Source organism: Scyliorhinus canicula, chromosome 11, assembly GCF_902713615.1.
Source record: "Scyliorhinus canicula chromosome 11, sScyCan1.1, whole genome shotgun sequence".
NCBI lineage: Eukaryota > Metazoa > Chordata > Chondrichthyes > Carcharhiniformes > Scyliorhinidae > Scyliorhinus > Scyliorhinus canicula.
The window spans coordinates 36,937,496-36,956,776 of NC_052156.1; the positions used below are offsets into that span (position 1 = coordinate 36,937,496).

At 46.8% G+C, this 19,281-nt stretch overlaps 1 protein-coding gene across 1 annotated transcript in view; it reads left to right on the plus strand.

The window, feature by feature from the left end:
• LOC119973643 (voltage-dependent L-type calcium channel subunit alpha-1D-like) overlaps positions 1-19,281 on the plus strand; it is an 863,992-nt gene that overhangs the window by 744,571 nt on the left and 100,140 nt on the right. Inside the window, exons 43-44 of the mRNA XM_038812023.1 lie at positions 141-242; positions 18,381-18,511. Of these exons, the coding sequence (XP_038667951.1) occupies positions 141-242; positions 18,381-18,511 (233 nt within the window). The remainder of the gene's footprint in view (positions 1-140; positions 243-18,380; positions 18,512-19,281) is intronic.

Consider the following 19,281-nt stretch of genomic DNA (forward strand, 5'->3'; position numbering starts at 1 on the left):
TCAATTATTGTTGACCAATATTAGTAGCAATATTTTACTAGCCCAAAGTATGTAATTTCCAACTAAACTAATGATGAGTTCAGTTGCACTGTTTCAAAAGCTTCATGTGGCTGATTCTGTGTTTTTCTTCTTTAATGCAGGCAACCTAGATCAAGCTAATGAAGAGCTGAGAGCTGTTATTAAAAAAATATGGAAACGAACTAGCATGAAGTTGCTAGATCAGGTGGTGCCTCCAGCTGATGGTTAGTTCCAAGACTTTCAGGTCAATTTTCACTGTGATTAATTAAATTACATTCTCAAGAATCACACGTTTTTTTGCCAGTTTGTTACTGAATAAGATAGGATAAGTGCATCTTTAAAAATATAATGCAATAAAGACATTTAATATAATTGATTTTGTATTTGAAGTCCGAGAGATATGTAAATCAAGATTGGAACTCACTTATTCTTCTCGATAATTGAGAAACAAGTCAAATCTGAAGATATATCCCTCAATTTACTTGAAGCAACAATTATTTTATTGAAGCATATTTTATGAAAAATGTAGCCATAGTAGTTATCGTTTATTTACTGTAGCATATAATTTATGCAGTAAAATGGTAAGTATATGAGAGATAAGGTCTGCAGCTTAACATGACAAGTAATGAGTAATGAAACATTATTAATAGTTAAATTCTTATTGCTATATTCAGTATTCTTCAAGCTTCGAATTTTGCTAAATACTACTTAATTTTTAAAATTAATATTTCAAACTTATTTAAGTGATCATTTGCTTCAACTTTGTTTCTTAATGCTTGCATGGCATAAATGAGGATAGCAATGCATGTATCCAATAACATTTCAACTTTTTTGCTTGAGCTTTTCTGCAGCTTCTGTGCCTTTCTTCTCTCGGTCTGTCAGAATATTCTGAAGCAATTCTGTTTTAGGCCGGTGGCATGGAACTCGTGTTGCCTCTTGACAACTGTTTCCCCTAAGATTTCTTTGAAATGGAGACCCGTGCTTCAGAAATATTCCACACAGCCAGTTCTGCCTGTCTGCATGTCTCGGAAATCAGAAATAATAAGGAGGCTTTTTATCTTTACAAAGTTTCATATTTTCATGCTTGTATTATTACAAAGTTACAACTAGTTTTCAACCCTGCTAACTATTTAGTAAACGTATGCTTTTAATTGACAGAATTATTAGCCTTTACACTTGGATTTAAGTGCATTTGTTGTGCTAACTGTATCGAACTTGTCTTTGCTTATCGTCCAAGAGTTACGTTTTTCCACAATATTTTAAATCTGAGCGATATTTGATGTGAGATGGGCACAAACAGAACAAATTATCAAATTTAGTTAGACAAAAAAACTTTTAAAAAAAATTTTGTAAATTTATTTTTCAAATTAAGGAGCAATTTAACGTGGCCAATCCACCTACCCGGCACATCTTTGGGTTGCGGGGGTAAGACCAACCCAAACACAGGGAGAATGAGCAAACTCCACACGAACAGTGACCCGGGGCCAGGATCGAACTCGGGTCCTCAGCAGCATGAGACAAAGAGCTAACCACTGCACCACCTGGCAAATACATTTTCTGACAATCGTTTGGCCGTGTACAAAACAGCATCTGTTGACTCATTAGTTGCAACAAAATGTTTGTTATGTCAATCACGATAGATAAAGTACAGTAACACATAAACCACCCACCCCCCTTCCAGATCCTCTCCATCACTCTCACAACAATGAGGCCTTTTTTGCACACAGCTTTGGGTTTGCCATCAATGGAGCTGAATCTGGGAGTGTGAAGTGGATGGGGGGGGGGGGGGGGGGGGGGGGTCGTTGCTTCCTAGCTGAGCATCAAAGAGCTCTTCCTCAACATTGACTTCCGGCTGTGGGCAGTCATCTCAATCTCCATTTTTGAGCCTGAGTCTTCTTCTTGGGGAATGAATCTTGGATTTAACAGGGGTTGAATCCCCTGCCTGGAGGTAGGTTATAACAATGTAGAGAGCGTTGCCCACCCGTCCGCCCCCCCCCCCCCCCCCCCCCCCCCCATCTCTGCTCCTGAGATGATCCACGGGTTTCTTCACAAACTTCTCCTAAGTCTTGAACTTGTACGCCAGCCTTATCCACTACAACCCCTGGAATCCAAGGGGGTTCCGTCTCAAAAATAACAAACATAGACGGTTTCTTCCAGACTGAAAGTCCTGTTAGGTCTTCAGGTATTGGAATTTTTTTTCTGGGCCTTTTGTTTTCACTCCACTTTCCCACTTAGGTTGGGAAACAATAGATTGAGTCTGGTCTTGAGGCGTCAACCCATCAGCAATTCCACTGGCGCAGTCCCCATCGTACTATATCGAATGGTCCTGGAATTCAAGAGGAACCGAGCCAACCTGGTGTCAAACGAGCCAGAGGTCTTTTTCTTCATGTTGCTTTCAAATGTTTGGACCGCCCGTTTGGCCAGGGCATTAGAAGATGGGTGCTATGCACACGTGGGTTTGAATCACATCCTTGTCATCAGTTTAGTAATCAAGGAGTCACAAGATGAAAGTTTAAACAGATTTATTCTAAACTCATAAGTAACGTCGCACCCACAGTGCACAACCCAAGTGTCCCAGCCAGAACTAACAGAACACCAAGTCCAGGTCCGGAACGGCATTTAAAGGGCTCGGTAATGAGATCCTGCTGGGCAGGCCTCCACCCATTACCATGGGATCTTGTACTCCGCGAGCCCCACAGGGAGATCGATGAGTGATTTCCTGTTGTCCTCGTGAGACTTGCCCCAAATACTTCCATAATAACAGGAATTGTAGTGCACCAAAAGCTAAAGGCCCTTTTATCCTTTTTATCCCTTTTTCCCCTTGGTGAAGGAATCATTGACCAGGGGGTATAGATTTATAATAAGGGACAGGAGGTTTAGAGGGGTTCTGAGAAAAAGCATTTTCACCTTGAGGGTGGTGGGAGTCTGGAATTCCCTGCCTAAAAAGGTGGTGGAGAGTGAGAGAGAGATCCTCATAACATTTGAAAGGTTTTTAGATGTACACTTGTGATACCAAAGCATGCAAGGCTATGGGCCAAGTGCTGGAAAATGGGATCAGAATAGTCAGGTGGTTTGTCTGCCCCCCATTAGCTGATGGGGTCAAAGGTCCGGCTGTCATATTTAAACATAGAACATAGAACAGTACAGCACAGAACAGGCCCTTCGGCCCTCAATGTTGTGCCGAGCCATGATCACCCTACTCAAACCCACGTATCCACCCCATACCCGTAACCCAACAACCCCCCCCCCCTTAACCTTACTTTTTATTAGGACACTACGGGCAATTTAGCATGGCCAATCCACCTAACCCGCACATCTTTGGACTGTGGGAGGAAACCGGAGCACCCGGAGGAAACCCACGCACACAGGGGGAGGATGTGCAGACTCCACACAGACAGTGACCCAGCCTAGAATCGAACCTGGCACCCTGGAGCTGTGAAGCATTTATGCTAACCACCATGCTACCCTGCTGCCCCGAAAGCCACCCAAACACATACATCTCACTCTCTTCAGCCCACCTGTCTCCAGGACACCTATTGTCGAGCACCTCACCATCGCACCCCAGCAGGTGTGAGAAGCAGGGAGAATGAGGTCTCTGCATTGGCAGGCTGCTGGAGACCAGTCACTCGCTGAGTCCAAATCAGATTATGAACCTCTACCAGTGGATGCCAGCTCAATGCTGAAGATGCAACAACAGGCGGTCGAACATCAGGCAGAGATTCTGCAGTCACTCAGGAGACTAGAGCAAAGCACGGAGGAATCGGTCCACATTGTCTGATGTTGTGGCTTTGATATGCCAGCAGCACCTCGAGGTCAACGTGGGAAGGTTGGCGACCTCCATGGACACCTTGGTCCAGCAGGCTTTTGCTGGATTTATGCTCGGCACCCGACCCTTGAAGAAATTTTGAGTTCACGTTTAGGTCATGGAGATGCTACCGCTGTAAAAATACTGAACTTCTTTAACTATGTTTGCGGTTTCCGTAGCTAGCTTGATCAACTGAAGGTACTGTGATTATGAACATTCTTTCAGGTTTATCTCACTACCCAGAATGAGTGTATACACAGGGGCGAGATCATGGCCTTGTGAATCATGAGGCCATTCACCTGAGGAAGGAGCAGTGCTCCGAAAGCTAGTGTTTGAAACAAACCTGTTGGACTTTAACCTGGTGTTGTAAGACTTCTCACTGTGCTCACCCCAGGCCAACGCCGGCATCTCCACATCATTCCTGGAACCTGTCCGTGATTAAAGTGTCACGGATACATCTTTCATTTCTTGCTTCCTCCATGGCATTGTTGCATTCAAACTGTCCCTCATCACTCTCTTGAGTATCATGGGCCTCTGGATTTTCAAATTCTGATGAACTCTCATCCTCCTCTATTTCACCCAAGGGATCATCTCTTTGCATAGCTAGATTGTGAAGGGAACATCATATAGCGATGATGCGTGAAACTCTATCCAGAATATACGTAGTGTGCCACCTGAGTGGTCCAAGCATCTGAATTGCATCTGAAGAATTCCAATGGTCTGCTCTATTAGGGAGCATGTGAAGCTGTGGGCAGTGTTGTACCATTCCTTAGGAAGACTCTGAGGGCAACACACTAATCTCATCAGCCAGCATTTCAGTGTGTATGACTTATCCTCAAGCAGCCATCCTTACAGGTGTTCAGGCCCTTTGAAAATTGCAGGTACGTGGGCATGATTCAGGATGTAGGGGCCATGGCAACTCCCAGGGTATATAGCACAAACGATGATTTCATACCAGTTGAACATTATTTGAATGGTACCTTTTGCAGTTTATAAACATTAGGGGTTGCTGCTATCAAGTACTTGATGTCACATGAGTACAGTTGATTGCTCCCTGCACACTTGGGAAGCCTGCGATGGCTGCGAAGCTGGGGAATCTCAACTTGGCTATCTCATAAACCTCACAAATTGATATGCCTACCTGTAAAGGGCATCTGTGACCTTTATGTACATATGTGTTGCAGTCTGCGAGATACTGCAGAGGTCCCTTGTTGATCAATTGAAAGACCGACAAGCAAAGAAATTGAGCACGGGGGTCACCTTTAAGGCCACTGGCAGGTTATAGTCTCCCAACTCCATGGGGTATCAGGTCTTCATGAAGAATGTGGCAGATGTAATCTACCATAGCTTGGGACAAGCACACAGTGGGCTAAACAGCTGGCTTGTAATGCATAACAAGACCAGCAGCGCGGGTTCAATTCCCGTACCGGCCTCCCCGAACAGGCGCTGGAATGTGGCGACTAGGGGCTTTTCACAGTAACTTCATTGAAGCCTACTTGTACCCGGTATTGTCTCTCGCTCATTTGTTCATAGGAAGGTCTTCTTTGGTATAGCCTTGGTCTGACAATTTGCCTCCATTGTCTAGGTCTCTCTTCCTGACCTTCTTGTTCCTGCTCTGATTTGCTTGACATCAAGCAAGGCCTCATGGTGGAGCTGCACTCTGTATCGCCTCACCTTCCTAGGTCTCCTCCATTGCATTAAGACCATCAAAAAGGTAGCATTGAGCCCTGGATCCATTTCTACTTTGACCTTCTCTCTGAATTTAAGAATTTAAGATAGTGGTCCTGCACTACCAGTCCTCCTGAAACAAGCTTTGATGCTCCCTTTCTGAGTGTCTGTGTTTCCAATACCAATCTGGAACCTCACAATGTGAAGGTAGAGCTCCCTCCTGTTATTCTCCAGCCTCCCCCAATTTAAGACTTTAATGAGGAATGATAATGAAACTCACAATCTGCTACCTATAGGAACTGTTATGGTCTAGGGTGGATTCTGCCTTACTTGTATTGGCAGTGATGCCACCTTGTCTTTGAGGCATTACCACGCACATAGGCATTACCACGCACATTGAGATGACCAAGATACCATCCCAGAAACGTGACATCTGAATTCCTGCTTGAGTGGCAAACACAACTTAACCTGGCTCAGCACTCCAATCTCTCTGATCAGGCATTCCATTAAAAATAAATTGCATATCATTAGGGGCAGCACGGTAGCATGGTGGTTAGCATAAATGCTTCACAGCTCCAGGGTCCCAGGTTCGATTCCCATCTGGGTCACTGTCTGTGCGGAGTCTGCACGTCCTCCCCGTATGTGCGTGGGTTTCCTCTGGGTGCTCCGGTTTCCTCCCACAGTCCAAAGATGTGCAGGTTAGGTGGATTGGCCATGCTAAATTGCCCGTAGTGTCCTAAAAAGTAAGGTTAAAGGGGGGGTTGTTGGGTTACGGGTATAGGGTGGATACGTGGGTTTGAGTAGGGTGATCATTGCTCGGCACAACATCGAGGGCCGAAGGGCCTGTTCTGTGCTGTACTGTTCTATGTTCTATATGAATAATTACTGGGTGCCCTTTGGCCTGTTAGGAATGGCAATTCTGGAGAGCACCTGACTAGTCTCCATTAATGGGATGCCATATATGATGTACATATGCCATCTCCCAATTGACTGTATTCCCAAATTATACATTCCGATGTGTTAATGCTGATGTGATAGAAATGTGACGTGAAGCCATTAAGTTATGATTATCCCTTTTGCAGTGCTGATAAATGTATTGGCTTCCAGTGGTTTTCTTCATTTGGAGGTCTTCACCCTTTATCTATATAAGGCTCATGTTCACTCTTGCAGCAACCGTAAGTATGAGGGCACCCCCCCTCAACCCCAGAAAGGACCCTTTAGTGTAGCAGCCTGCAGCTTATTTCCTCAGAACTCTCCCATTCAGAATCACTTATACTTCTGAATTAAAACTGCACAATAATTCCAATAGAATAAGATAGTGGTCCTGCACTATCAGTCCTCCTGAATGCTCCCTTTCTGAGTGTCTGTGTTTCCAATACCAATCTGGAACCTTACAATGTGAAGGTAGAGCTCCCTCCTGTTATTCTCCAGCCTCCCCCAATAATAGTGAATACCACTGTTGTTGTGGTGGGCATTCCTACCCTCCCACCTGAGTCCATCACTACTGAAGTGTCCATGACCCATGTGGACCTCTACACTCCCCACCTGGAGATTGTGTGCACGGTCACCCCCCCCCCCCCCCCCCCCCCCCCCCCCCCCCCCCCGGGCCTGGACAGCTTCACCTACTCCGTTTTTCTCCCCTTTACTATGTGTTCCCAAATAAAGGCTTCAGATGCGTCCCACTACAATTCCCATACTAACTGCAACCCAGTAGAAAGACACGCCCATGGACAGCGACTATGAGACAGCCCTGCACATCAAACTGTGCATTATTCCTATGAGTACACAGCCTTTGCCCCTCCCTCGAACATCCAGCGATTATTCCTGAAGCATGCCCACTGCACCCAATGACTGTCTCCACTGTCTGACTGTTGACTGTGAAGTTCACAAGGCCCAGGGGTGTCTCAAATCTATGAGTGCTTTCCACAAACCCTTGTGTCTTTACCCTCTGACTCTTGACTGTAATCCCCAGACCAAAGACTTTCGGCTGGATTCTCCGCCCCGCTGCGCCACATTTCTGCCTCAACCCGCTGGTGGAATTCTCCGTTACGCCGGCTGGTCAATGGGGTTTATCATTGTGGGGCAGCCCCACACCGCCAGGAAACCCCCGTGCTGCTGGCACAATGGAGATAGTCAGAGCCCGTGAGCAACAACTAGAACATACACCATGTGGTCGTAAAATAGTCTGGTCAGGTTAGCCTCAGGTCTCCAGTCAACTCAGCATAGTGTCAACCCACAGTTAAAGTATGTATGATAGTGACTTCCGGTTGCGGCTATGACCAGCTAAGTCGCACAAGGTGCGACAAAGGTGTTTAAGGGCCGATTGGAGGGCCCCGACGGTACTGTAAAGACGAATCCCGGTGGGGGAAGGCTCCCTGAGGAGAGTGAGACCAACTTTATGGTCGGTACTCGGAGAGGGGCGACAAAAAAAGCGGCAGCAGCTCCCCAAAAAAAGCGGGGGAAGAGGACCAAAATGGCGGCCGGTGGTGCACTAGAAGATTGGAGAAAATGGGCGGAGGAGCAGCAGGCCGCTCTCCTCCGGTGTTTTACGGAGCTGAAAGTGGAACTCTTAGAGTCCATGAACGCGACGACCACAAGGCTGATGGGGGCCCAGGCGACCCAAGAGGCGTCGATAAGAGAGCTGCAGCAGGAGATGGCGGTGAGGGAGGAGGAAGCCACGGTCCTCGTGGGAAAGGTGGAGGTGCACGAGGCACTCCACCTGAAATGGCAGAGCCGCTTTGAGGAGCTGGACACGCGAATGAGGCGGAAGAACTTGAGGATCCTGGGCCTAGCAGAAGGCCTGGAGGGGCCTGATCTCCCGAAATATGTAGCGGAGATGGTGAGCTCCCTGATGGGAGAGGGGGCCGGTCCATCGCCCCTGGAGCTGGAAGAAGCATATCGGGTCATGGCTAGGCGGCCTAGGGCAAGCGAGCCCCCGAGGGCGGTGCTGGTGCGGTTCCAGCGTCTCTGCGATCGGGAGAAAGTGCTGAGGTGGGCCAAGAGGGAGAAAAGCAGCAAATGGGAGAATTCGACGGTGCGGATATATCAGGACTGGAGTGCGGAGGTGGCAAAGCGGCGGGCCCGGTTTAACCGAACGAAGGCGGTGCTGCACGCAAAAAGGATCAAGTTTGGAATGCTGCAGCCAGCGCGCTTGTGGGTCACCTACAAGGACCAGCACCATTACTTTGAGACCCCAGAGGAGGCATGGACTTTTGTTCGGGAGGAAAAGCTGGACCTGAACTAGAACTTGGGAACGCCGGCGGTCGAGGCCGCCCGAGTACCCTTGACTGATCAAGTGGCCCATGTCTTTCTTAGGCCAGGTCGGAACTTGGTTAAAGTTGATGGATCGTTTGGTTTCTTTGAAACTTGTGTTATGGGGGGTTTCTTTGTTCCTTTTTGTGTGTCTCTTCCCGTTGCCAACTTCCCTTAATTATTGTTGTTGTAGGGGGGGCTTTTTTACTGTTTTTTGATCTGTTCTTTAAGGGTTATGGTTACTGTTGGTTAAGTACGTTATTATTGGGTAGTTATTTAGTTATTTAGTTATGCAGGCATAGTTATGTATTTATGTATTTATTTGCGATTTGTTATTTATATTGTTATATTGTTAAGTTGGGGAGGCGGGACGGGGGGGGGAGCAAGTGGGTTATGCATGTTTTCTTTTTCTCTTTTTTCTTCCTCTCGTTTTAAGGGGGCTTTGTTATCGGTGTGGATGGGGACGGGGGTGGAATTGAAGATGGCGGGGTAGGGTGTGGCCGGGCGAAAGCGCGGGCTCTCCCCTGTTTCCCGCGCGCGGGACGGAGGAAGGGGGAGGAGAGAAGAGTGGGGTGTGGCCAGCAATGGCGGCTTTTCCCGCGCTGAAGCGGAGTCAGAGAGGGATGGCAAGGGGGGGGGGAGGCCCCTCCCCCCCCACATCGGGAGGAGTCGGAGTGTGGCAGGGGCAGCCGGGTCAGCGAAAACCAGCTGACTCTCGGGAGTACGATGGTGGATACACTGCGGCTAGGAGGGGTCCTAGCCGGGGGGGGGGGGGGGGGGGGGGGGGGGGGGGGGGGGGAAGGGGGGTTAGGGGGGGGATACCGGGTTGCTGCTGGAAAGGCTGAGGACGGGAAGGGAAGAACGGGAGGAGAGGGGGGGGGGGGGGCCATCGCCATGGGGAACGGGTCAGAAGGGGAGGGTCGACCCGGGGCGAACAGGGGACAGAACATGGCTAATAGACAGGGGAAAGGGACGGGTCGCTCCGCGACCCGGTTGATTACTTGGAATGTGAGGGGACTGAACGGACCGGTCAAGAGATCAAGGGTTTTTTCACACCTAAAGGGACTGCAGGCGGATGTGGCAATGTTGCAGGAGACTCACTTGAGAGTAGTAGACCAGGTGCGCCTGAGAAGGGGGTGGGTGGGACAGGTGTTCCACTCAGGCTTGGACGCAAAGAACCGGGGGGTGGCGATTTTGGTGGGAAAGAGGATGTCGTTCGTGGCGGCGCAGGTGGTAGCAGATAAGGAGGGTAGGTACGTGATGGTGAAGGGTAGGCTGCAGGGAGAGAATGTGGTGCTGGTAAATGTATATGCCCCGAATTGGGATGACGCGGGTTTTATGAGGCGCCTGTTGGGCCTCATTCCGGGTCTGGAGGCAGGAGGCCTGATCATGGGGGGGGGACTTCAACACAGTGCTCGACCCTGGGCTGGACAGATCGAGTTCCAGGACGAATAGGAGGCCGGCAGCGGCGGAGGTGCTAAGGGGGTTCATGGAGCAGATGGGGGTGGTAGACCCTTGGAGATTTGGCAGGCCAAGGGCGAGGGAGTATTCTTTTTTCTCCCACGTCCACAGGGTGTACTCCAGAATAGACTTTTTTGTACTGAGCAGGGTGCTGATTTCGAGAGTGCAGGACACGGAGTACTCGGCCATTGCGATTTCGGACCATGCACCACACTGGGTAGAGGTAGAACTGGGGGAAGCACGGGACCAGCGCCCGCTGTGGCGCCTGGATGTGGGGCTGCTGGCGGACGATGAGGTGTGCGGAAGGGTCCGGAAGGGCATTGAGAGATATCTGGGCACGAACGACACGGGCGAGGTGAAGGTGGGGGTAGTATGGGAGGCCCTGAAAGCAGTGATCAGAGGAGAGCTGATCTCCATAAGGGCACACAGAGAAAGGAAGGAGAGGCAGGAGAGGGAGAGACTGGTGGGGGAACTTATAGAAGTGGACAGGAGATATGCGGAGACACCAGAGGAGGGGCTGTTGAGGGAGCGGCGCAGTTTACAGGCCCCGTTTGACCTACTGACCACTAGGAAGGCGGAGACGCAATGGAGAAGGGCACAGGGTGCGGTCTATGAGTACGGGGAAAAGGCGAGCAGGATGCTAGCACACCAGCTGCGCAAGCGAGATGCAGCCAGAGAGATTGGGGGAGTGAGAGAGAAGGGAGGGAACGTAGTGCAGAAGGGGCAAGAGGTGAACGGGGTCTTCAGGGATTTCTACAGGGAATTGTACCGGTCTGAGCCGCCCAGGAGGAGGGGGGGAATGGAGAACTTCCTCGATAGATTGAGGTTCCCAAAGGTCAAGGAGGAACGGGTGGAGGGACTGGGGGCGCCGATAGAGCTGCAGGAACTAGTTAAAGGGATAGGCCAGATGCAGGCGGGGAAGGCGCCGGGGCCGGATGGGTTCCCGGTGGAATTTTATAAGAAGTATGTGGACTTGGTGGGTCCAGTGCTGGTGCGAGCCTTCAATGAGGCGCGAGAGGGGGGGGCTCTGCCCCCGACAATGTCACAGGCCCTGATCTCCTTGATCCTGAAGCGGGACAAAGACCCTGTACAGTGCGGGTCCTATAGGCCTATCTCCCTCTTGAATGTAGATGCCAAACTGTTGGCAAAGGTCCTGGCAACCAGAATAGAGGATTGTGTGCCAGGGGTAATCCATGAGGACCAGACGGGTTTCGTAAAGGGACGACAACTTAATACAAATGTCCGGAGGCTGTTGAATGTAATTATGATGCCAGCAGTGGAGGGGGAGGCTGAGATAGTGGTAGCACTGGATGCGGAGAAGGCATTCGATAGGGTGGAGTGGGAATACCTGTGGGAGACGCTGGAACGGTTTGGGTTTGGGGAGGGATTTATCAAGTGGGTGAAGCTGCTGTATTCGGCCCCGATGGCGAGTGTGGTTACAAACGGGAGGAGGTCGGAGTATTTTGGGCTCCATCGAGGTACCAGGCAGGGATGCCCCCTATCCCCCTTACTATTTGCATTAGCGATCGAACCGTTGGCGATGGCACTGAGGGGTTCAGGGGGTTGGAGAGGACTGACAAGGGGAGGGGAGGAGCATCGGGTATCACTCTATGCGGATGATTTGTTGTTGTATGTGGCGGATCCGGAAGGGGGAATGCCGGAGGTAATGGAAATACTAGCGGAGTTTGGGGACTTTTCGGGATATAAATTAAATGTGGGTAAAAGTGAGGTCTTTGTGATACACCCGGGAGATCAGGGGGAGGGAATTGGGCGGCTCCCCTTTAGGAGAGCAGTAAAGAGCTTCAGGTACTTGGGGGTGCAGGTGGCAAGGAACTGGGGGACCCTCCACAAGCTGAACTTTTCAAGGCTGGTGGAGCAGATGGAGGAGGAGTTCAAGAGGTGGGACATGGTACCGCTGTCGCTAGCAGGGAGGGTGCAGTCAGTTAAAATGACGGTCCTCCCGAGGTTCTTGTTTCTGTTCCAGTGCTTGCCCATCTTCCTCCCCAGGGCCTTCTTCAAGAAGGTAACTAGCAGCATTATGGGCTATGTGTGGGCGCATGGCACCCCTAGAGTGAGAAGGATTTTCTTGGAACGGAGTAGGGACAGTGGAGGATTAGCGCTACCCAATCTTTCCGGATACTACTGGGCGGCGAACGCATCGATGGTGCGCAAGTGGGTGATGGAGGGGGAGGGGGCAGCTTGGAAACGTATGGAGAGGGCGTCCTGCGGCAATACAAGCCTGGGGGCGCTAGTAACGGCACCATGGCCGCTCCCCCCCACAAGGTATACCACGAGTCCGGTAGTGGCGGCCACCCTTAAAATCTGGGGGCAGTGGAGGCGACACAGGGGGGAAGTGGGGGGTCTGATGGCGGCGCCACTGAGAGGGAACCACAGATTTGTCCCGGGGAACACTGGCGGGGGATTCCAGAGCTGGCACAGGGCGGGCATCAGGCAACTGAGGGACATGTTCATAGAGGGGAGGTTTGCGAGCCTGGGAGAGCTGGAGGAGAAATTTGAGCTCCCCCCGGGGAACACGTTTAGATACCTGCAGGTGAAGGCATTTGCCAGACGACAGGTGGAAGGATTCCCCTTGCTTCCCGATGGAGGGGCGAGTGATAGGGTGCTGTCAGGGGCCTGGGTCGGAGAAGGGAAGGTCTCGGACATCTACAAAATAATGCAGGAGGTGGAGGAGGTACCGATAGAGGAGCTGAAAGACAAGTGGGAAGCGGAGCTGGGAGAGCAGATAGAAGATGGGACATGGGCGGATGCCCTAGAGAGGGTCAATTCGTCGTCGTCGTGCGCAAGGTTGGGCCTCATCCAATTTAAGGTGCTGCACAGAGCCCATATGACGGGGACTAGGATGAGTCGGTTCTTCGGGGGGGAGGACAGGTGTGTTAGGTGTTCGGGAAGCCCTGCGAACCATGTACATATGTTCTGGATGTGTCCGGCACTGGAAGAGTTCTGGGAGGGGGTGGCGGGGACGGTGTCGAGAGTGGTGGGAACCAGGGTCAAACCAGGGTGGGGGCTAGCGATTTTTGGGGTTGGGGTGGAGCCAGGAGTACAGGAGGCAAGGGAGGCCGGAATATTGGCCTTTGCGTCCTTGGTAGCTCGGAGAAGGATCTTGATTCAGTGGAGGGACACAAGGCCACCAAGCGTTAACACCTGGTTAAACGACATGGCAAGCTTCATCCAATTGGAAAGAATCAAATTCGCCCTGAGAGGGTCGGTACAGGGGTTCTTCCGGCGGTGGCAGCCCTTCCTTGACTTTCTGGATCAGAGATAGGAACCGGAGGCCGAAACAGCAGCAACCCGGGGAGAAAAGGGGGGGGGGGGGAGGGGGGGGGGGGGGGGAGGATAGCAACGAAGGGAGCACGTCAGCGGGGGGTCGCGGGCAAGGACTGCCCGAGGCCATCGGCAGAAAGGGAAAAACGGTTTGGTTGCTAGACTGATAGCGCGGAGGGGGGGGGGGGGGGGGGGGGGAGGGAGGGTGGGGGGGTGTGCGCGGGGGAGGGCGTGGGGAGGTTTTTCCAGGGGGGACTTGTGGTGTTATAATTTAAAATGTAATAGGGGTAAATGTTTGTATCGAAAAATTTCAATAAAAATTATTTAAAAAAAAAAAAGTATGTATGATAGTTGAGAGTTCAATAAAGTAGAGTTGCATTTCTTCAAGTGTTGGAAGCCTGTCTCTCTCACTGCTGCAGTAAACACAGTCCTCGCAGACCCAGGTTACCCAACACATCAGGGAATATTCCACCAATTGTGTTGAAAAAATCCTCTGAGGTACATCTATCCTGGCAGTTCCTCACACATCACTCTCTACCCTTAAAAATAATTATAATCAAATGCAAAGCATATCAAAATTCACAGAACAGTTCCAAATTTATAAATAATTTGGCTCCAAGAGCTGTCCACTTCTCTCCACAAGCAGCATGATACATTTATAGTTCTTTGAACATTCTATCCACTACGTACATCCTCCCCTTCATATTTCATAATTGCCATAGCTGACTTCCCATGTTTGATGATCAGGTGTAATGAGCCCAGTGGGAACTAAATAATCTGTGAACTCGGTTTTATTTCCAGGCAGGTATGCAGCAACGCAAGAAGCAAACTCAGCCGATTTTAATGGTGGGTCTCATTTGCATGCCGCTGGCTGACTTCTTGATCAAACAGCCTGAAAAGTCAGGTGGCATCTACCGAGCCTTTAAAATCAAGCTAGACAAGTAAGGGAAGCGGATAGAAAATCCTGGTAGGAGTGAGTATCAGCTTGGCAATGCCGGAGCAGAGGTGGCTCAAGATTTCTTTTTGGGCCAGGTCCACTCCTGCCCTTCCTTGCCCACAACAATACTGAAAGAAAGCATACTTTGCTGTATCACTCCTGGCCCTGGCACTTTTTATTGACAGATTCCTACTATTAATATATTTCACACTTAAATATCTCAGGCTGAAAATGCATTTTTGTTTGACCCTTTAGTGCTATTCCAATCCTATATACTCTCCATCAGAAATACTGCTTATTTGATCTCTGTGACTTCACCCGTCTCCACTCCTGCTTCTTAAACCCACATCCATGCTTTTGTCAGCTTCAGACTCAACTTTTTTTAAATCCCTCCATAGGTTGTGGGTATTGCTGGCAAGGCCAGCATTTGTTGCCTATCCCTAATTGCCCTTGAATTGAGTGTGATGCTCTGCCATTTCCGAAGGCAGTTAAGAGTCAACCACATTGCTGTGGGTCTGGAGCTACATGTAGGCTAGATCAGATTTCCTTCCCTGAAGGAGATTGGTGAACCAGCTGGGTTTTTACAACATTGTCACCATTATCGAGACTAGCTTTATATTCCAGATTTATTAATTGAGTTTATGGTAGAATTTGAACTCACAGCATTGGAATGGGCTTCTGAATTAGTAGTCCAGTGATGTTACCACTACACCACCATCTCCTGCCAATGTTTCAGTTCTAGTGACTATCCTATACAGCATCAAGTCATGCTCACTCTTCACCCCTGACTTATATTAGCTCCCTGTCCCTCAATGCCTCAAATTTAAAATTCTCATTGTTGTATTTAAATCCCTTTATGGCCTTGACTTTCCCTACCTGTCACTTAACCATCATTGTCATGAATAGATTTTCTATAACTTACTGATGTTGAACCAGTTGTAGTTGTAAGGAAAATAATCAGCCTATTATTAAGTTGCTTTAGAACTGGATTCAAGAGTTTAGTTCTTGAGTGCTTATAACATATTAGAATTAGTATGAATACTTCACAATGCGACCTGAACAGGCGCCGGACTGTGGCAACTAGGGGATTTTCACAGTAACTTCATTGCAGTGTTAATGTAAGCCTACTTGTGACAATAATAAAGATTATTATGTTTACTTAACAGGAACAACTGGATAACAGGGACATTTAATTGATTATAATCTATGTTATTATCAAGAAGCTCTATTAGAAAAGCATTTACATAGAGCCAAATGCTGTTTTGCAATTTTGTCACTTGGTGGTAATGTCAGCTACCCACAGGGCATTGCATAGGTTGGAAAAAGAAAAAGCCTTCTATCCTGCTATAACAATAACCAGAAACTACAGTTGATGGTGCTTATATATATATTTTTATTTTTCCAATGACAGGGCAATTTTAGCATGGCCAATCCACCTGCCCTGCACATCTTTGGGTTGTGGGGATGAGACCCATGCAGACACAAGGAGAATGTGCAAACTCCACACAGACAGTGACCCATGGCAGGGATCAAACCTGGGTCCTTGGCGCCGTGCGGCAGCAGCGTTAACCACTGCGCCACCGTGCCGCCCTCGATGGTTCTGATAAACAAATGTTTTAGCATTTTTGTATGAAATTTTCTAAAGCACTACTTTCATTAGAGATTTGTTTTAAATGGTTAATGCTCTCACTTAAATAGTGGACAAACTAATATCCTACCTATTAAGCATAGTCTGTGATACTATTAATGGTACACTCTAGGTCCATATGCCTCTAACCCCACTTCCAGGAAAATGTGCCCATTATATCTGGTGACCTTTTTTCTTTTCCAATTCTGAATTAAGCAGCCAGATTAAATTTTAAAATGCCAGAGGCTGTGGACTTTCACTGACAAAGGAACTAAGCTGAGACTGACCAAATGAAAACAATCCATGAACAACATTACGCATCTAAATGTACTTTATGAAGCTCTGTGAAAACTGAACTTACATAGACTTAGAGGCTTTTCTGTGTCTGTTGACACATGAGGCAGACAAAACACATGCTTATGTCTGTTTCCATGGCTAGTTTTTCCATGAACAGGTAGGCAGCCTGTCATGGAAAGCTATAGCTTGCATCAAGCACGCCTGGCCAGGAGACTGTCTAGCTCTTACCACCTGCTATCAGTGCATTGAAAAGATTTACACGTTGATAATCAACCTGTTTGGCCAAGTTATGAACACAACGCTGTGGCCATCAAGTCGTGGAAGGGACTCAAATCCGGAGCTTCTTGTTCATAACTTTGACACCCACTGTCGTGCAAGACCTCTCTGTAAACATGATTAGCACCACCAAATATTCAGAGAAAAATGTTTTGGGTCTGCCCCTAGAACCATTGGATGCAGTGAATATTGGAAAATGATTTTGGAAGGAAAAGTGGATGGATTAATTTGCAGGCGTAAAATGTGATCTGTCCAATTTTGCAATATTTACTCGGCTCAGGTAATCCAGTATGCCTCTGCTCACAACCAAGAATATTTACAATTCCGAACTTCCCCACACAATTTAAGGATGACAATATTCAACTTCTTCCTCCAAGAAAAATAGGACGTTATTTTTGGTTTAGAAAGTGTTTCTGCAATATTTACATATGGTTTCTAGAGGTCACTAACAGAGTTATAAATCAATAAAATACAGTATCCTTCATAGCTTGAGGGTGCAATGCATTATCAACCATTTTTTCCAGCTTTCTTTATTCACATACTTCCATGGAAGTTAGAGATAAAGGTTCCCAGTTGTTTATTCATAGTTGAGTGCAACTGTTCAAAAACAACTTGATTTATTGTCAGTTGAGTGATCGGTTTGATTTATACAATTAGTCTAATATCTGTTTGTGCCCTTCTGCCTTGCAATTTTAGTTCACATCAGTCATAAAGGTGAATAATACATATTACATATTTGAATATGTTTGATATGCTTTAAACTTAGAAAGTAGAATGTATTTTCATTCTTAATGGTACAACTTCATTCTTTTTTGTTCAACTAATCAATGTGGAGTGATAATATAGCATAATAAAAGATTTATAAAGGGTAATGTGTTAACTGAAAAAGATATTGGTCTATACGATTTTCCAACCTTTAACAAACAATAGAAATATAATTGCTCTGGTCTGTTTTGGGGATCATAACCAGTGGCAGCCCAGAGTTCCCGAGACCATGCTATAATTATTCTTTAGGTATAATTAACATTTTTTTGCACAGCACAGGTAGCATGTGCATTTTATATTGGTGAATGTTGAGCTGTATAGTCCGCAGCCTTTATCATTTGAGACGCCTGTATGCAATTAAATTAGAAGACTGCTGAAAGTCGTATCTGCAAAACATTTTGAGGTTGGTACAAGATTGGAATGTAGTGTTTTTAAATTACTTTGATCAAATAAATAATTTATGTCTTTTAGAAGGTTAGATGCGTTTTCAGGCTATAGTTATCTAACAGCAGAGTTACTAATAGATTATCTTGTGATATTTGCTATTCATTTAAAATTTAGAAAACTGCAAAACAGCTGAAAATATGTTTACTGCATACTGACAACATATCTAACACTAACTACATTTAGAGATATATTAGAGAACATCTCATCATTTGCTGTATGTTACAAAGCAAAGGACTGATACATTTTACCATTTTGCAGCTCATTGACATTTTTGGATGAAAAATATGATGTGTATTATTCACCTTTAATTATTCTGCTAATAAGCTACATGCAAAGGATTATATTTAGTAATTTTTACTTCTTAAATTAATTCCTTCAAATGTAATCTTTAAGGTATTTTCAATACATTATTTGGGATAAACACATATTGTTATAAAGTTTATAACATAGGTTTACAGAAAGCAGTCAAATTAGAAAGTTCCAGGATGATTAGAAAGAAGCTATTGTTCTGAAAAAGGAGGAATCTGTTTGGTCTATTCACATAGATGATGAGGTAACCGTGGGGAAGTTCTATGCCACCTTCCTGATACAGGACTACTTTAGGAAATTCAAGCGACGCAAGGAACAAGGCTTGGTAGGAAAGCAACCCAGAAAGAATACCACAGTTGCTCTACAGGTGAGATTAATTTGATAACTTGTATGTTTTTAAAAGTGCCGATAAGGTAATTGTTTAAAGGACATACAAAATGCACAGTTATAGCATTTGATTTTAATCATAAAGACCTTTAAATTATGCAATGTTATAGTAGTGTATGTGCACTATGTAATCATCAAAAATGTTCTCACTGCTGTCAATAGCTTAACATTTCCTCTGAAATTTCAGAAGTACTCGTTAAGATTATATGTGCTACTATATCACTACATAATTTCAAGAATAAGTTTTATAGGAATGAGTTAATATCATAAATTGCCATATTATTGTTGGTGTAAATTGTGAAGTATGTTGCACTATTCTGCATTATATGGAAAAGTAAAACCTACTGTAAGGGTCGGATTAGTGAGATGCATGTAGCCTTTTTGATTTTTCACTGCAGCTTTTATATATGCTCACGGCTGTTTCATCTTCATATGAAGACTATATTCACCTTTATAAAGCATCAGCAACCATTATTTTGCATGCCCTACAAATTGAAATGAATTAACCTCTATTTTCAATAAATTGGAAAATAGCAAAATATAAAGCGATATGAAGCCACAATATGGAATTTAAGGGAATATGCATTTTGAGCAGTGTGAATGGAATGTGCTTGCTTGCATCGTTGCTCCCTCGGTCAACTTTAAAATAAATATTGATAATGATCCATATCTATGCTGGGAAACTTGAGTTGCCCTGGGTATTGCAAACCAAATAATTATTTAGAATTTGTAATAACTTTGGTTGTATCC